This window comes from Abramis brama (assembly GCF_963993115.1).
Source record: "Abramis brama genome assembly, chromosome: 12".
NCBI classification, from domain to species: domain Eukaryota; kingdom Metazoa; phylum Chordata; class Actinopteri; order Cypriniformes; family Leuciscidae; genus Abramis; species Abramis brama.
Window position 1 is genome coordinate 38,371,078 of NC_139974.1, and position 16,827 is coordinate 38,387,904.

At 38.2% G+C, this 16,827-nt stretch overlaps 1 protein-coding gene across 2 annotated transcripts in view; it reads right to left on the bottom strand.

The window, feature by feature from the left end:
- Positions 1-16,827, bottom strand: part of csmd3b (CUB and Sushi multiple domains 3b) — a gene marked incomplete at its 5' end in the record, with an annotated part of 449,682 nt that overhangs the window by 84,521 nt on the left and 348,334 nt on the right. For both annotated transcript variants that reach the window (XM_084131937.1, XM_084131936.1), the window contains 11 exons: positions 862-1,050; positions 1,568-1,777; positions 1,888-2,004; positions 5,618-5,687; positions 5,819-5,937; positions 7,258-7,362; positions 9,365-9,461; positions 9,975-10,099; positions 13,081-13,284; positions 14,986-15,081; positions 15,572-15,685. In XM_084131937.1, coding sequence (XP_083988063.1) covers positions 862-1,050; positions 1,568-1,777; positions 1,888-2,004; positions 5,618-5,687; positions 5,819-5,937; positions 7,258-7,362; positions 9,365-9,461; positions 9,975-10,099; positions 13,081-13,284; positions 14,986-15,081; positions 15,572-15,685 — 1,446 coding nt within the window. The remainder of the gene's footprint in view (positions 1-861; positions 1,051-1,567; positions 1,778-1,887; positions 2,005-5,617; positions 5,688-5,818; positions 5,938-7,257; positions 7,363-9,364; positions 9,462-9,974; positions 10,100-13,080; positions 13,285-14,985; positions 15,082-15,571; positions 15,686-16,827) is intronic.

The window sequence follows — 16,827 nt, forward strand, 5'->3', positions numbered from 1 at the left end:
GGATATTAAGTAAAGATCATGTTCCATGAAGATATTTTGTACATTTCCTATCGTAAATATATAAAACATTTATTTTTGTGAGTGAATGCAGCACAATCGCGAACATAAATGGACAACTTTAAAGGAGATTTTCTCAATGTTTCGATTTTTTTGCACCCTCAGATTCCAGATTTTCAATAGTTGTATCTCGACCAAATATTGTCCTATCCTAACAAACCATACATCAATTGAAAGCTTATTTATTCAGCTTTCAGATTATGTATAAATCTCAATTTTAAAAAAATGACCCATGTGACTGGTTTTGTGGTCCAGGGTCACAAAAGTGCACTAAGAATTTGTCACTTATTTGCACAGAAAATAATGAAAAGTACTTGATGTAAACAAGATATTAGACATAAATCTGTGGCCTAGAAAAAGTGGTTTTATATCGTTCAGTTCCAATCTATGCCAATAGGTGTCAGTAAACAGTTCAAGGCTGCTTCATTTACAAAATGAACAGTAGCTGGAGAAACAAGAACAAAATGACCTCGTGCATCTTTAAAGCTCATCTCGCTCTGCTATAGCATCACCTCATTGCGCTCTGGGAAATAATGTTGACCAGTGAGCCATTGAGAATTTGTTCTCACCATAAAGACGCACGGCACTGTTTAACATCACACATTATGTAGTAATATTGTTGTGATAAGGCAATAAATCACACCCGTGGGCTTGCGTATAAAGCCATCAGCTGTAAGCGACTGATGACACTTTCATTATAACTTACAGTGAGCAGTTGCATGGATGAAACACTGAGGTCATTCAATTTCAATACCGAATTAAGGAGGAGTATGAGGATTTTATATTGAGGAGAGTAAAACACACCTTCACAGCGTGGTATAGGGTTGTTCCAGTTCCTGCTGATTCCATGGAGGCACGTTAGAGAGGTTTCGCCGATGAGCGAGTAACCGGGTAAACACTCGAAAGACACCGTCATGCCCACGCTAAAGTCACTGCCTATCACGATACCATTCCTGAAAGGTCGGGGGTCAGGACAGCTCTGCAGCTGATAGGCTGAAGAAAAGAAACAAGGACATAATCACAAGTGAGGAGGATGAATGCAAAAGGCTAAACTCGTCTAACACGTCTAATGGATAAAAATGGCCTATTATGCTTTTTTACATCTTTAACTTTCTTAAGTGTGTAATGTTGCTGTTTGAGCATGAAAAAGCTCTGCCAAGTTTCTCTGTATCAGTGTCACTGTTTCTGAACTCCCTGAAAAGCCTCCATTTCTTCCGGGAACGAACACGTCACAATATTCCTCATTTAAATAATTAATACGCAGAATAAAGGGGCGGGGCCTGGTTGAGTTAGTTAGTAGTGTGTTGAAACTGGTGGTTATGGTAAGGGGCGGGACATTTTCCAAACACTCGTGAAACAGTTGCCCAATCAAAACACACTGCTCTAGTCGACCAATCAGAGCACAGACTGGGAAGAGAGGAGCTGCAACAATGTCAAATATTGGAAAAATCAAACCTATTCTACTAGAGCCCAAAATCAACACGGTAAAAAAGCATAATATAAGTCTTACCTTGGTATGTAATGTGAAATCCAGGTTTATTCTGGGAATAGTCGCTGTGGAAGAAGAAGCTTGTTTCATGGGTTGTGCTGAAGAGCGACTCAGGAACCTGCGGCCCACTGAACCTGTCAATCACTATACCGGTCTCACTAGGTCCGCTTCGGATCTCCAGGTAGTCGTGGATTGCCTCGGTGGAGAAGTTCAGGAACTGAACGTGAATTCCTTAAACAACATGTCGACCACAATAAGTGATACTGATAAAAGGTAGCGAGTCACATGATTCTGTAGCTCATTCGTTCTCATTCGTGCACAGTTTAATGGCATGCATGTACCGAAGCCAGTGGGAAGGGTGACCGTCCAGGTGCAGTCCAGACCACTTGGGTAGTTGCCAGGAAAACCAGGGCTCAGAATCACTCCGCTAACCTCTGTCATGGCTCCGCCACACTGAGCTGTGAATATACAGATGAAGATTCACTTTATGTGCTGCCAAAATGTAATGTGTTGTACTGTCATGCAATCCTTATTGATTTCTATCTCTACTGCATCACTGAATGATTACAGCACAAAAAAAGTCACATTAGACAAACACCGTTGGCAGTTTTTAATTAAACCAATTCCACTTAAAAATCTTTTACCCCTAAAGAAACGAACAGTTCAGTTTGACAAATATGACACAAATATGACACATTGATATCTTCAAATTTGGAAACATTTTCAATTCAGGTTCAATTTGTTGACATTGATTAGTGTGTTTAATATCATTAACTATAAATCATTTTTTTGATTCCATATTCATTACTGGGATTTGTTTCATTTTAAATGTATAAATGGACTTTTGATTAACGTTAATTCATGTTTATTTATGATATATATTAATATTAACTTTAATTAAATCAAATTAATTATAATTAAACAAATTTAAATTGTGCATATTTCAACTGCTAGAATTATGCTGCTTTTAGTCTCTTAAATGCTGTTAAAAACAGTCAACACTTTTTTAGTTTCATGGTAGAACTAGATAATCTCAGATGTAAATGTGCTAATGTGTTTTGTGAATGCAAAATGCTTAATTTTTACTTAATTTGATCCCTTTCGGGTAATTTTGCATGCAAATACATCCAGCTGTCATGATATAGAATGAAGATACAGGAAACTGAGTGCAACTGAGGTCATGTGATCCACTACTAGTTGACACTACTAGTCAACATGAAGAACAAGTAGTCGTTTAACCCAAGCAGTGATGCATCATAATTATACATGAACATATATAAGTGCAACATGTGTACATCGTACATGTGATCAGACTTGGCCAGTAAAACTTCTTGAATCTGAATTACAGAAAATGGGCCTCACACTGTTAAATGACTGTATCAGACTAAACAGAAATAAAAGCAATAAACACGCACTGGTATACAGAGAAATTCTCATTTGCTTGGCACAAAAACAAAAGCTATTGTCTAAGAGGCATGAGGCGTGGGGATTTAAGTGGTGATTCCAACAGTAATATGGAGATCACAGCTGATAGTCTTTGATGCGAGGTCTAGTTTTGGCACAGGAGAGGCTGGACAATGTTACTGCATATATCAGTGGTAGAAAATGCCTTCAAACTTCTTTTAAACAGGAAGCAAGGGGAATTGGGCAGGTCAAGGGACAGCCAACTCAAACATGAGCCAAAGCAATATAAAAGATAAACAAGGTGCTCTTGATCAGAGATGGACTGATCTGAGGAAAAAAACAAACTTGGTGTCATATAAAAGCATGCTGGCCACACAGGGTGTGCTAGAAACAGAAGGGCTTGATGCAGTGAAAGGCTAAGAGGTGTCTGGCACATCAGCTTGGCAGTCAAAGGGAATCTTCATGTTGCGTTCCACAAGGACCAGATGGAAAAGAGTGCCTCCCCCGCGAACACAAACATACAAATCAGTGGCCAAATTGGTCATTTCCTCTCTCGAATTGCTATATTTCGGCTTTGCAAAACTCAAAGCTCACAGACTGTAGGATATTACACTCTGGGCACCGTGTTCCCATTATTTTGTTAGAGTGTCACGGTAAATGTGCATGCTAATGAAACCAGTGTCATGAGCTGAGGGGTGGAGCTCTCTGTTTGTCTGACTAGCACCACACTGATAAAAATTATTTTGTGGTGAAGTAAATACTACAGAAACAAACAATGTAATTTACATGAAAAAGTTAGTTCAGGCAAGAATTAAAAAAACTAAGTAAATTCTATATTGGTACTCAATTCAAGCGTGTAGAAATGAAAGCGTAAATATCAACGTTATAAAATTACTCAACTTTTCTGATACTGGTGTTCCCATCATGCACTGGGCCTTGAATAATTAATGAGGTTGATTTTTTTACTTTTGTGATTTTGTTGTTATGATTAGTAACTTGCCATTTTGTGACATTTGGAGTTCATTTTCTACTCAAAATGACACATTCAAACACAAAAACGATCCATCAAATGTTACCGTCATTGTGTAGTGTCTACCAAGTATTGAGGTCTCTGCATTCACGTAAAGCGTAACTTTTGATATGTAGATATAGTGTCTCACACAATATCTATTGTATTAATTACTTAGATGTTTCAAAGTAAAGCATGTACTTTAAAAGTGTGGTTTAATTCAATGTTACATTGTTTGAGTGAAATGTATTGCAAAAGAAACTTCAACTAAATAGATATTACTCAATTTCTTTGTTACTTTCACTTAACTTAGTGAAGTAGAGTTTACTTAATTCCATATGTGACATTTACTTAATAATGTATTGCAAAAGAAACTTCAACTAAATAGATATTACTCAATTTCTTTGTTACTTTCACTTAACTTAGTGAAGTAGAGTTTACTTAATTCCATATGTGACATTTACTTAAAAAATATTCGTGCAAAAACTTGCCAAAGAAAAATTAAGTAATTTCTACTTATTGTTTTTTTTCCAATCAACAAAAATTATAATAAAAATCAATTGAAATTCCACTTGTTGCCACTAGAAGCACTAAAGTGACTTAAAGTCAGTCAGAAACGGTTGCGATAGTATTTCCTAGTATGTTGAAGGGAGGGGGGTTAACGTTTTTGATTTAAGATTATGAGTGCACATGAACTGAAAAAAAATAATGATGTGCACGGATAAATCATTTATAATAAACACAGCAACATTCTGTAAAAAAAAATATCAACATGAGCTTGCAGGGTTGACGTTTCAGCAGACTAAATGATTATTGATTTCTAAATGATTATTGATTACTAACTATTACTAATGATTATGATTATTAAAATTACTACACGCATCACTGTTGTTTTCACTGGAAGGTCCAGTTATGACATTATGATTAAACATTATAAGGTAATTATTTTTTTAATGAAACATATGCATGGATGAATGGTTCACAATAAGATGCAAAGATGCAATTAAAAAATTATGTTAAAAAAACATGTTGACGAAGGATAAAATCCACATATTCAGTATGTCGAAAAACATGTCGTATCTCGATTCTTTACTGATCATTTTTGTGTTAAAAAAGCTTGCCATTTATTTGGAAAAAGGCTTTTGCCAGTGACTAAACAAGAGTATTCATGTAAACTCAAGCTTAGAGATATCTTTGCCCTCTGAGTATCAGCAGAAAACGTCCAGAAAGGACTTAAAAAAGTCATAGTTGTTGGAGTGCTTGCATTCAGATTGTGAACGAGCAGCTGGTGAATTATTGAGCTGGGTATTTCAGGATTTTCAGCTTGGCTGAGGCTAAAACAGTTGAAAAATGAAGCCAAACGCTGAAACATAAAGGTTCTAGTTGGCTTTCACTTTAAAAAAGGGCCCCATAAATAAACACCAGATAATCCATCACAATGTTCTATAGCACGATCGAAAACTCTGCCGCGCTCTGCATTTTAGGTTCAGAATTAAATAAAACCTGTCGGGACAGGAAAAGCTTGAGGAGGAGACGATGAATCAAACTTCAGCCGAAACTCACATAACCCATCGAGACGCCTCATATTCAGTTGCTGATGAAAGGGAATCTAAAACTGAGAAACACAATCTTCCACAATGAGTTTAATAAGACCGTACCGAGGCAAAGAGGAACCGGATAATTCCACCTCCTCACTGGTCCAGGCATGCATGTGATATGGGCATTTCCCTAGACAAAAACAAAACAGATCAACATTTTTGAATCACAAATACAGCACTGTGCTCCCAGGAATCTATATATGGATGAAAAACTATTTACAAAGAAGTTATCAATGCACAAAAGAAACACATTGCCCTCACCTGTAAAGAGTATCCTTGCTCACACTGGAACATGACAACATCTCCCACCATGTATCGATCCCCAACTCTAATCCCATAGGTTGGAGTCTGAGGCTCTGGACATGTATCTAGGCCAATAGCTGTAAACACACAGAGATCAAAACTGCGGCAATCATCGGGTTTATAAAAAAAATATCCACAGAGTAGCACAGACAGCTACCGTTCGGAAAAGATTCCAGGTTCAGGTTCCAGGAATCTGGAGTGCTGGTGTCTGACAGTTTTCTGGCTAATTATTTTATGGATGTAAATATGGACATCTGGCTCTGTTTTGTATAGAACAAGTGTCTCTCTCTGGCTCAGCATCTGCAGTCATACAGATCATTTGGCAGAATTCTGCTATGAAAATACGTCCGTTGGCCGAGACCAGCTCTTTCCACTGGCATTATCCCTTTGATTACTTGCTATAAAAAGAAGGTTGAAATATCTATCTATCTATCTATCTATCTATCTATCTATCTATCTATCTATCTATCTATCTATCTATCTATCTATCTATCTATCTATCTATCTATCTATCTATCTATCTATCTATCTATCTATCTGTAATGCTGGGTGAACTCAAAAAACAAAAGAAGAACTGGATCCAAATGCAATTTTATAGTTTAATAACAAAATAACATAAAACCACGGCGACCAGAGAACCAGGGTACCAGGGAACAGAAAACCGAATGAGCATCACCAAACATACATCCAACAAAGGACATCACCAGACAAAGACCATGAGAAACACTTGGGTATAAATACACTCAAGGGGAGATTAGCAAACAAGACACATCTGGGAACAATCAGGAACTAATCAATAAGAAAAACTACAAAGGACTACAAAACTTGGCACATAACTAACTAACTAACCAACCAACCAACCAACCAACCAACCAACCAACCAACCAACCAACCAACCATCCATCCATCCATCCATCCATCCATCCATCCATCCATCCATCCATCCATCCATCCATCCATCCATCCATCTATGTATCTATCCACCCACCCTACTTGTTACTACTATAGAAAACTGACAAGCAAAAGGATTTCCCCAAGAGGTCAAGGTCTAGGGTGGGGTAATAAATGCAGTAGAGAAGGATGTTGAGCTTTATTTAACAGACCCGGTCATCCATCCATCCATCCATCCATCCATCCATCCATCCATCCATCCATCCATCCATCCATCCATCCATCCATCCATCCACCTACCTACCTATCTATCTACCTATCCATCCATCCACCCTACTTGTTACTACTATAGAAAATTGACAAGCTAAAGGATTTCCCCAAGAGGTCAAGGTCTAGGGTGGGGTAATACATGCAGTACAAAATGATGTTGAGCTTTATTTAACAGACCCAGTCATTTAAAGGGCATCAATAGAGTAATGCTGTTACATTCTGCTGTTGTGTTGTACCTGTGTATTCCAGATGGAAGCCGGCTGCTGACACACTGATGTCTGACACAAAGTTCAGGTAGAGGTTGTTAGACGTGCTATTCAGGAGCTGAGGAATGGTGGTTCCTGATAAAGGAGAAACTGCGTTATGAATGTTGAAGATTAAGAAAAGCTGTGATTCTTTACTTCTGCACAGTCAAAATCACACCAGCTGGGGTTAAAATAAAAAACAGATAAGGTGGATTACCAAGCAAAGACGTTTAGAGCATACGGGAAGGGTGGCCTAAGACCACATAAGACTCTTATTAATGGGAACATCTTTAACGTTCATGCTGTGAAGAAAAGTTGTGGTACACCTGTTAACATTTGTCTTTTGACACGGCAACCTCACTGTTTTAAATACTTCCTGCTGTACAGTTCAACTATGAGGTCAACTTCTCAGCTGCTGGAAACATCTAAATTACTGCTCCCGCAGCGCAGCCATAAAAGCCTTCCCTGTCCCTGAAAGCAAGATAAAGTCACCGTTCCCAACAGGACACTCTAAACCAATGTTTCCCATCCTCCAGGAATAGCCCAGAAACACTGTTACAAACACTGTGTCTTCATGACAAGGAGAGCATTGAGCCATCAGGGCTCCGCAATGACAAGCTGTTAGCATCAGTACACTTCTTCTGGCCGCTCGGTTAACAAACAAATGAAGTGCTGAGTGTCGAGGTGCAGAACCCATTACACGTGCTGCCAGACAGAGCAATTCATTAGCTAGCCAAAAACAGCACTGAGCCTGAAACCTGAGCCTCCTCCAAGTTTGCTGGCTTCGAAAATTACAAACAATTTTTCAAGGTGTGACTCAGTTAATGATACCAAGTTCTGGTGAGCAATCTCCAATGTTTCTGACTCGCTTAATTTAGTCCTAAATTGTAAGTCGCTTTGGACAAAAGCGTCTGCTAAATGACTAAATGTAATGTAAATGTTTTTATTTTAATTAATTTTTTGTAAAGACTAAGAGCAAAGATTATTTTGTTTGGAAGGAGGCATTAAACCACTCCTAATGTAATATTGCTGTAATATGAATTACACAAGCTTATAAAATGACACTAGTCAGGAATACTTCATTCTGATTGGGCAATCGTGGCTTTCAGTGGTGAGATATTTCTGAATGATGATCATTGCATGCAGCATAACCAACCTTATTCCTTACGATTACAAAAATTAACTATCTACAGCAACAGTAGTAAAGTGTCCAGTCTATAGTATATTTATTTTCAATATTTTCAAAACCCAAATTGGGGTTCGCAAAGAATTACAGCTTATATTTTAAAATAAAAAGATAAACTATTTTGTTTACCTGCATGGCATGTGACCATTGATTAACTTTAAAAAACCGTGAAGATGCAAATGTTTTGTTAAATTATTAAAATATTAACTTAAATCTCATGTAGTGACAGACAAAAAAGTAGACCTACATATACAGTATATACTGATGAGGGTCATTGGAGTAAAAGATCAGCCAGAGATTTTAACTTCCAAAACAAGAAAAAGCTACCCTGGAAATCCAGAGTTCTCGAGAGAGCACAAGTTGAATTTGCTCAGCGACTTTACTCTGGCGTCGAGTAATGATGCTCATTAAATATGCCCTTGTATCCGAGCTGCACCAATCACATCGGGTTATCTGATATAGGCGGGCCAGAGGCGAGATGACGACAACGCTGCGATGTCGAAGTCATTAGTAAACATTGCAAGATGGCTATGGATGAACACCAGTTGTTTGAAACGGCTTTGGCCGCTACAATGAACGAGTTAGACTTGGCTTTTTATCTAAAAGAGGAACAGAAGACGGCGCTCGAATCCTTCCTTTGCAAGAAGGGCGTTTTTGCTGTTTTGGCGACCGGATACGGCAAGAGTCTAATCTACCAGTTAGCTCCGCTGGTAGCTAAGCGTATGGGGCTTGTTGTGATTGGTCATAGTGTTATCCAATTGCGTGCAGTGAGATTTTCAAATGCATGCTTGGTGCTGCCCCTCGAGCTGGCCGATTTTCATTAGTCGATGCCAGACCATTAATCTTTCAGATTTAGGTCTGGATTTCCAGGCAAGGAAAAAGCATGTACTTTTCCAGTAGTTAAACTCTCACCTGAATAGCTGCCCAGTCTGGGTGCATTGTTGTCTGCGCCATCATAGAAATCCAGAGAATCCCAGTTATGTTCTGTGGCAAAACTCACAACTTGGATCTGATTTATAAAGAAAGTAAATACATGAGCAAGAAGTGGTAGATAAAAAGCAATCTATCTATCTATCTATCTATCTATCTATCTATCTATCTATCTATCTATCTATCTATCTATCTATCTATCTATCTATCTATCTATCTATCTATCTATCACAGAAAATAAATTACATTTTACAATGTATTCACATAGAAAACAGTTATTTCCAGTGCAGAGTGTCACTGATTATAATGAAAGTGATTTTTGGGGATTTGTTGTATTTGGATGAGTTGCGACATATATCAACAAAATCACCACATTTGCAAAAAAAAACAAAAAACAGGCAAGGTGAAGAAACAGACTGTCACTGAAGTTTGTAGAACTATACTCCCCATCATTTCTAAATTAAACATTGCCTTATGCATAATTAACTAGACATTAAGAATTCCCTTTATTGTAGTTTAAACTTTTCGATCACTGACGCTTCTTGTCTGAAACATTTAATTTGAGGAACTTCAAACAAGCTCCTCCACTCACTTGTATCCCAGCTCCCTCAGGAACAGACACCTTCCACACACAGTTGAGGTTGTTATCGTAGGGTTCCGGGTAACCCGGGGACAAAATGGTCCCCTTACGCATCGCCAGGATCCCTCCACAAGGCACTGTGAAGACGAATCAAAAGATAGGAAAGTGTGTTAGAAAAAGCATTAACTTTCAGTGCTGTGTAAATGGATGGAATTCATCAACCTTGGTACAAAAGAGAAGCAACTTTTGATGAGTAATCAAAGCCAACTTGGCTGCATGATTACTCACGACTAGGCCTTGATGCTTTCCTGCTTTTAAAAATATACTTGCTTTTTATAAATAGACACTGAGTAGGTGTTCCTATGATTCTGTAATCAGCATCCAACTAGGTTTTACATTTAGTTAAACTAAAAAAAAAACTTATAAAAAAAACCTTTAATGAAATGAAAACTGCTACACAGATTGGCTTGGAGCAATGGAAAAGGTAATGTGATTATAAGATACAGAAGATATATGCACATGATTCGTCAGCCTATTTTGCCCCTTTACAAAGTCTTAATTTTGTTTTTAGGCTCTACTAGAATAGGGTTTCATGCTTGAATGCTCAAAAAAACATTATTTCCCCCCTATTTAACATTGTTGCAGCTCCTCTCTTCCCAGTCTGTCAGTAACGCTCTGTTTAGTTCCTGTCTCTATGAAGCCCCTCCTTCTGAAAAGCACAATGTGCTCTGATTGGTCGGCTGGATCAGTGTGTTGTGATTGGTCAAGCGCTTCGAGCGTGTTTCGAGCGTTATCTTACCATAACCACCAGTTTAACACACCGCTAACTAACTCAACCAGGCCCCGCCCCTTTATTCTGCATATGAATTATTTAAATGAGGAATATTGTGACGTGTTCGTTCCCAGAAGAAACTCAAGACTACAATGGAGGCGTTTCAGGGAGTTCAGAAACAGTGACACTGATATAGAGAAGAACTCGTGGAGGGACTTTGTGCTTTGTAACTTTGCAGAGCGTTTTAATGCTCAAACAACAACATTACACACTAAAGCAAGTTGAAGATGTAAAAAAGCATCTGATGGTGCGGTGTCAATTGTCCTTAAGAAAGTCAATCATACAGGTTTGGAATGACATAAGGATACGTACTGTAAATGATGACAGAATTTTTATTTTTGGGTGAACCATTTCTTTAAGTTATCATCTCCTAGTTCCTGCATTTTACACTCTAAATTTCATTTTCACTGCATTTAAAAAGACACAAAGTAGCACAGAAAGATCAGGGAAGACTGTCTCCTACAGGAGAAGCCGGATAAGCAGTTTTCTCCTGTTTGCTGGAGCAGATCTAGAAGCACTGAGTGGATCTGTCAATAACAAAGCACAGGCTGCTATCTGACTCTGGCAGGGCAGAACTGTCTTTGTTATCCTATGCTTAGGTAAGATGCTATCTGTCAAGGACAAGCGTATAATCTAGAGGTCAAAGCCAATCACTTTGTTTAAACAGCTACGAGTGGGTAGGGACATCCTGATTGATGCAGAAAGAGAGCGGGATGGAGAGCGAGGAGAAACAGGGAGGCTGGATATGGAGCAGGGCTCAATATATCTGTGTCAGATTCTTCAATTATTAACCAAATTCACTTCCCTGCAACTTTGGGGTCATTCATTTTTAAGCAGTGATATATAGAATACAGCGTGCGCTCAGGTAATCATGTGAAATATCACAGATCTCTGACCTTTTACACAGAGATGAGCAGGGAAACAAAACAAGGTGTGAAACGATAAAGCAGATGCCTGTCATGAGCAACACTACAGTATTCTCATATTTTGTCAGTGTTTGTAACATATAAGTGTACCTCCGCATGGGAGGGAAAAAATATAATGAAATATGTTTTTTTTCTTCCTAAAGTAACATCAACAGTGAGACCAGCTTGAGTAATGATGCTGAAAATTCAGCTTTGCATCACAGAAATAAATTATATTTTAAAGTATATTAAAATAGAAAATCATTATTTTAAATTGTAATAATATGTCACAATTTTACAAATTTTTTCTATATTTTTGATCAGATAAATGCAGGCTTGATGAGCATGAGAGACTTCTTTCAAAAACATAAAAAATAGTAATGTTTCCAAAATGTTGACCGGTACTGTGTGTGTGTGTGTGTGTGTGTGTGTGTGTGTGTGTGTGTGAATATATATATATATATATATATATATATATATATATATATATATATATATATATATATATATATATATTACTGTGTTTGTGTATATATACACATATTGTATATATGTATATATATATATCTATATAGAGAGAGAGAGAGAGAGAGAGAGAGAGAGAGAGAAACATGAAGTTTCTATATGTATTCTGCAATTCTGCACATCTTCATTACATGAAGAAACAGAAAAAACTGAGACAGACTAAATCCAGAAGAACTGCGGGAACGTCTCCGAGATGCTTGAAGAAACCTTCCTGCAAAGCTCCCTGAAAAACGATGTGCAAGTGTACCTGGACAAAAGCCGTTTTAAACGCAAAGGGTCGTTACACCATATATTGATTTGAATTAGTTAATAGAAGTTAAATCATAAATAAATTCAATTTATGGGAGGCGGGGGGGTATTAACATGCCTAAGACTTTTGCACAGTACTGTATATACACACATACATACTATATATATTTATATATATACACTGATTGCTGAACACACAGTTCTTGCTGTCTTTCAGCCTAAATATGACAGGAAGAACATAATAGTCAAATGTGTAGCAGAAAATCCATAGTAAGACAGAAAGAGAGATTGACAGAGACACAATTAGGTGGCTTGTTAAAATCAGACGTCTTACTCTGCTAAACACCTCTCTAAAACTAGAGTAAACAGCTGAAGAGTGTCTGCTTGTATCGTGATATTTGACCTCAGCCTGTTTCCCTGTGCTAACTCAAACAAAATCTGCTTAATTAACTCTGATACTCCCAGTCACATTCTGCACAGCTTTACTTCAGCTTGTGTTTTGCTTCGCTGCGATGTATCATTCAGCTAACTATGCTTGGTTACACAACCTAACTGTGAAGACAAAAGGCCACATCGATTGTGCGTCACTGATGAGGTTTGAACTTACCGACGCAAGTGGGCAACGTGTCGTTCCACTGAGCCAGAGCATCAGGGACGGTCTCGCAGTGAATAGCAGAGGAGCCGTGGAGTGTGTAGCCTGGGTTACACTCGAACATCACTGACGCACCCACGGCGAAGTTGTTGCCGATGCGCTTGCCGAAGCGAGGCTCTGGAACAGAATTGCACTGCGTGGCGCTGGTCCTTGGTACGGCTGAGACAGGATCATACAAGAGAGAGTTTAACTTTGCAAAAGAGTGTCTTTGTGTTTCTATTGGGGTGTGATGGTACACGTATTCCTACCAAAACGCTCGGTTCGGTGTACAGAGTTGTTTTAATCACTGCACATGCTGAACTTTGTGTGCACAACAAATTCAAACTCTGAGTTTCCCTCTAGGATGGGACGATATGGTTTATAATGATATACTTTGATGTTGCAAACACATCTAAAAAATAATGAAGGTCTCATAGTGCACGATTGAAGTTGTGTTAATCATGACACATGCTTTATATAAAGCATTTCAAACTAAACCATAAACCTACATGGCATGCCCTACTGTCGTTTAATGCATTTTCCTCATCTTACGGTTGTATAAACTGTAAAAAATGCTGGGTTGTTTTAACACAATTTTGGGTCAAATATGGACAAACCCAAACGTTGGGTTAAAACTTGAATGTAACCTAGCCATTGGGTTTGTCCATATTTGACCCAAAGTTGGGTTGAAACAACCCAGCATTTTTTAGTGTACTTACCTGTAAATGTTAAAAATTCAGGCAAGTATTTCCATTCCAACGATTATCTTGACAGCAAACTAGTCTACGTTTAATTTTGCAGAAGACAAGTGCCATGGAGCGCAATAATTCAAACCTATTTTAACCAACATATTTTGCTTTTTGCATGAAAACTGTAAGCCCTTCAAATCTCTTCCCTCAATTACAACATTGTGTTTCAGCAATATTGACAGCCTTTTTTAAAGACAGACATGGTTTTTTCCAGTAAACCAGTGTTTGAACCACTGCCGTACCAAAAACAAACTTCAAAAACTTCAAAACCGAACCATCGTTTTTTGTGTACCGTTACACCCCTAATGAAAAGGCCTTGACTGTTGCAGCAATACTTATTATCTGTAAGACAAAGACATTTATTCAGTCTACACATATTTCTTTTAAAAAGGCTGTTTTTGAAACTATCTTACAGTAAGTGGAAGAAACCCAACTTGAAAATGTCAGGCCTTGACCTGCTAACTAATTCTGGATTCTACCGGTTTTCCTGCGCTTGTAGATATGTAGATAACATTGCAGATATCTTGTTAAATGCCAATTTAAATCACAAATCAAACAGAGATATAAAACCAGGCATCTGAAATGGCAAAAATACTCGTCAATCTAAAAGTGGAGAATATAATGATTCATCAGGAACAGATTAGGTTTTGAACTTGTTATTCAGTCACTTAGAAGAGGAGTTTGTTTGATTGACTCGCAAAGTACCAAAATAAAGACGTGTGGGAGAAATGCTTTAGAACACACCGTTCTTTACATTTCAAGGATCTTTAAAGATATTAAAACAATGTGAAGCTATTTAAAACTTCATACAAAGATTTGAAACATTTGCTGAGGTAAGTAGCATGTCTGTCTACCACTAAAATGATTAAATGGGACTAAATAAAAACTAAAACTTAAACTAAAACTGAAATGAAAATAAATTATACCTAAATAGCGATATTTAAATAATAATAAAAGGACAAAAGCACATAAAGACATTTCTAAAAAAATGTAACTAAAGTTTATGATTGTATGTTTTGAAAAGTATAAATCAACTAGTTTTATAGGAAGTAACAAAACTATTTTCAATAGTCTGGATGTTGTATAAATACAATAAATAGAAATATTGTTCTTGATAGAGCTGAAAACTGACCTTGGTAAACAAAATGAAAGCCTTTGGCAGTTTCTGGTCCAACTGTAGTAAACTTGATAGTTATTTGATTTCCCGTACTCAAGGGCAAAGACTCCCCTGGAAAACAGACACAGAGTAAATATATTTCAAAATTGCACTTTGGAGATCTGTATCATTGTTGCTTCTTTAGGCTTCAAAAGACTTCTGATAGAGAAGTATATCTGCAGAGGGGAAATGTCTCTTTTTATGTTGAACTCCCATGTGGCTGTTCAATCAAATGACAATAACCACCTTCTTCCAGAGTAAAAAGCCTCTGACGGATCCATTTACTACAGGACGCTCCAACACAAATTATGAGATAAACACACAATTTACTCCGCCTCATCACATTCACACCAGAGTGACAGCTATTTTTTATTCTTCTATCTTCTTCTATTAACCACATCTTTGTTTAGTATTGTTCTGAGTGTAGTCAGTGCAGTCCAACTCAATGCAGTCCAAAAGCACAGAAAATAACAGCATCACATCACACATTTTCCATGATGATGATTATTGACTGTGTGGTCAGTTTTGAGGACAGGCAGTGCATTGATTGTGTGAGCTTTACCTGAGTGAGACCCAGAGAGAGAAGACAGCAGAGAGGACTGTTGCGTTGGCCCATCGTAAATGTCCACAACATCATTCAGTGACGTCTGGAACAGGACAAACTGTCCAAATAGAACTGAGGGGGAGACAAAAACAGTCAAAGTGTCAAAATGTTCAAAAACACATTGATGCATTCTTGATTACTGACCAACAAAATGTCCATTTTGTTGAGTATCCTTGCAAGCACAGTCTTAAATGAGTTAAATGAAGTCTTAAACATTGTGAGTTGTGAGAAAATGTTATGCGTGTCAGATCCACGTCATGTGCGGCAGGTCTTAAAGTGACAGCAGCCTAATAAACCTGCTGTTGTGATGTCTGTCATTAAAGGTGCTCTAAGCGATGTTACACGTTTTTTAGGCCAAAACATTTTGTCACATACAGCAAACATCTCCTCACTATCCGCTAGCTGCCTGTCCCCTGAACAAACTGTAAAAAAAACGCGGTCTCTGCAGACACCCCAGGCTCCACAAACGGCAACAAAAACAAACGGCTCACCCGCACCACGAAAAATAACAAACTGTTCCAGCCAATAACCGATAAGAAGGATTTGGGGGTGTGGTTTGGGGGGTTAGTGCGCGGATGAGGAGGAGGGAGGGTCGAGCTAGCCTCCGTTTTGTTTGAAAATACCAGAGCCCGTCTACGGAGAGCCTGCCCACTCCCTATTAAGTCCTATACCGAATTTTGGTTGTAGTTCCACCAGAGTTCCCCCGGGGGTCGATCGCCCATGAGTGCAGAATGAATGGGAGTCTATGGGGCTAGACGGCTAAATTTGTCTCTTTCACCCGATTGCAGTTGAGAAATCTCAGATTTGATTGTAGGTTTTGCAAGTTCAACATGGGTTATAGGTCGAAAGTTGAATGAACGAGTACTTATGTCCTTTCGATTTCTTACAGGTTGAGTTGTTGTTGCCCATAACACGCTAGCATTCTGCTAATGAACGCTGATTGGTCAGTGAAGGACTGATTACGACCAGAGATGCCGCTTGATGGCATCGTGGCATCCGAAGCGGGACCAGAAACAAACAAAACAAAAACTTGTCTAGCACGTGTATTTCCCTGTGTCAGCTGTGTTGTCGATGCCTCGAGAGAAAAGAAAGTGCAGAGCGCGAAAGCACCAAAGCGACTGAAGGATTGCCGTAAAGCAGTATCTCTGGTCGTATGATGTGTATGACGTCATTGACACTTTAAAAGACTTTTTAAAGCAAATAAGTGACTCTAA